The sequence below is a fragment of the Aplysia californica genome, unplaced genomic scaffold (genome assembly GCF_000002075.1).
Source record: "Aplysia californica isolate F4 #8 unplaced genomic scaffold, AplCal3.0 scaffold00320, whole genome shotgun sequence".
Lineage (NCBI taxonomy): Eukaryota > Metazoa > Mollusca > Gastropoda > Aplysiida > Aplysiidae > Aplysia > Aplysia californica.
The window spans coordinates 332,685-334,882 of record NW_004797590.1 but is presented as its reverse complement, the minus strand read 5'-3'; the positions used below and the strand labels follow the sequence as shown (position 1 = coordinate 334,882).

The 2,198-nt window shown below is 40.1% G+C and overlaps 1 protein-coding gene across 1 annotated transcript in view; it reads right to left on the bottom strand.

The window, feature by feature from the left end:
• Window positions 1–297: 297 nt before the first annotated feature.
• LOC101846365 (prostaglandin reductase 1) overlaps window positions 298–2,198 on the bottom strand; it is a 10,432-nt gene continuing 8,531 nt past the window's right edge. Inside the window, exons 9-10 of the mRNA XM_005102306.2 lie at window positions 1,526–1,644; window positions 298–940 (exon numbers count right to left, since the gene is read on the bottom strand). Of these exons, the coding sequence (XP_005102363.1) occupies window positions 830–940; window positions 1,526–1,644 (230 nt within the window). The 3' untranslated portion in view covers window positions 298–829. The remainder of the gene's footprint in view (window positions 941–1,525; window positions 1,645–2,198) is intronic.

Here is a 2,198-nt window from a genome sequence, read left to right as displayed (position 1 = left end):
GGGAGGCAGAGACAAAGACAGAGACAGAGAAAGATATGAATTATTTTTGTTTAGTAGAGTTTCATGGCACTTGCAACTCAAATAGGTGAAATAAATGCCGAAGATCGGAGGTGTTACTACCAGAGGTGAGATAAGGACAATAGATAAATGATAGGAAAGAAGGATCGGACAAAATACACTAGAGCACCCGCCACGCACCCACAACTAGGTTTCACAGTAAGCCAATATAAGACAACAGCAATAACAATAAATATTTCACTCGCAGGTGGTCAAAAGAGAGACACAAGCAAGTGCAAATAAATTATGTAAACAAATGTGATTTATTTCATAAAATGAACAGAAATGTGCAAAAGTACAATAAATATGGTTGCGTACAACGGTAGGGGGATAGAGATGGGTGACCCATCGCTACACGTCACGAGGGTAAAGCATAAACATCGTATCTGCAACAACAACAACAAAATGGAGACATCGCTCTATTTTCAGACTGCGTTTGTTAATAGTAATAGAAAGACAATTTTTCTTTCATTTCTTTCAATTTATCCGAATCTCCCTTAGTAACGGCATGGAAAGTGAATAATAATAGGCTTCCGGTAACTCACTTTATAATCATCACATTTTCGAAACTAAAGTTTCATCTCATTTTTCCAAAACAATTATAATTATTGTTATTTATTATTACTTCTGCAGATAGAACTATCGTGCCTTATCCCCGCGGTTGTTGTTGTTCCACTGGCATAATTCATTACATAACAATCATCAACAGCCACCAACATGGCTGACATTTTTTAAAATTTGGCATTCAAGGGCGGGAACTCTTCCATTTTGTTCAGACTTTGATGATGGCTTTTCCGAAGTTAGCCCCCTTGAAGAGGTCAAGGAATGCTTGGGGCATGTTCTGGAATCCGTTGGTCACTGTCTCCTTGGGCTGAAGTTTTTTCTGGAAACATAACGGGGATATTGGTTAGGGACATGACATGACCTCATTTTCATAAAGCAAAATAATATTATAATTTTAATCTGTAACTGTAAAACGCATAGAACTTGGTGTTGAGCGGGGATGTGGGCAACACAAATGTATGAATAATATTATCACGCCAATGTTTTGGTAATCCTGCTTCTTTCTCCTGGATGACGAACTAATTATACCTCTATAGCTGTTATCCCTGGCTCAGAGGTTGAAGGGCAATGTGTAACGACCCCCCCTCCCCACATTTTTTTCTTTTTTCCCCCCTGCTTTCCTTCTTTCCACGCCTTCCAACCATTTTTTCTCTCTCTCGCAATATGTGTTCCCTCCCTCTCGTTCCATACTTCAATTCAGCCTTCCCTCCCTGTGTCACGTTTTATCTCTTTTAAATCATCCCTCTATCCCCACCCTTCATCCCATCCATCCCACCCTCCCTCAATCCTCCCAGCCCTCCCTTCCTCCCTCATGATTCATCTCTCAGTTCATATATCCTTCCATCCATCGCTTCTTCCCTCCGTCCCCCCCCCCCTCCTTCGCTCCCTCCCACAAGTATCTCACCTGCTGCACAAGAGCTGTCAGTTCTTTCCTCACTCTGGGGAAGTCGTCCAGATGTTTGAAGATCAGGAAACCTTGAACCTTGGCCTCAGCCATCAGGATTTTCACGTATGGGTTGGGCACTGAAAGTAAATAAAAAAAGATTATTTAAATTCTAGTTTTAGTACGAGTTTAGTAGTAGTATAGGGTTTTACGGCGCCCGCAATTGCGTAAGGTCATATGAGCGCGCTAGTACGAGTTTACAGCACTTGCAACACAAATAAGTCGTAATATAAACGTCGAAGATTAGAGGTGTTACAAGAGGCTTTAGTTTTATTCAGAATTTTACGTTTCTTGTAACATAAGTAAGTCATATTATATAAGTGCCAAATATTCTAGGTGTTACAACAGAATTTAGTTTTAACTCTTACGGCACTTGAAAAAAAAAAAAGGTCGTATTAGTGCTGAAGATTTGGGGTGTCATAAGAGAGTTTCATGCAAAGAAAAGAAGGATGAGATAATAAGGACGATAGACGTTTTATAGGGAAGAAGGAGCAAACCACACTAGAGCACCCACCAACCACCCACTGGAACTTGAATTATAAAAATGAAAAGAAGTTGAGTGATGTTGAAGTGAGACCATTCAAGCAAAAAGGTTGTTGTGTAAACTGTTTTTCGATGTTTGATCTAACCCCCA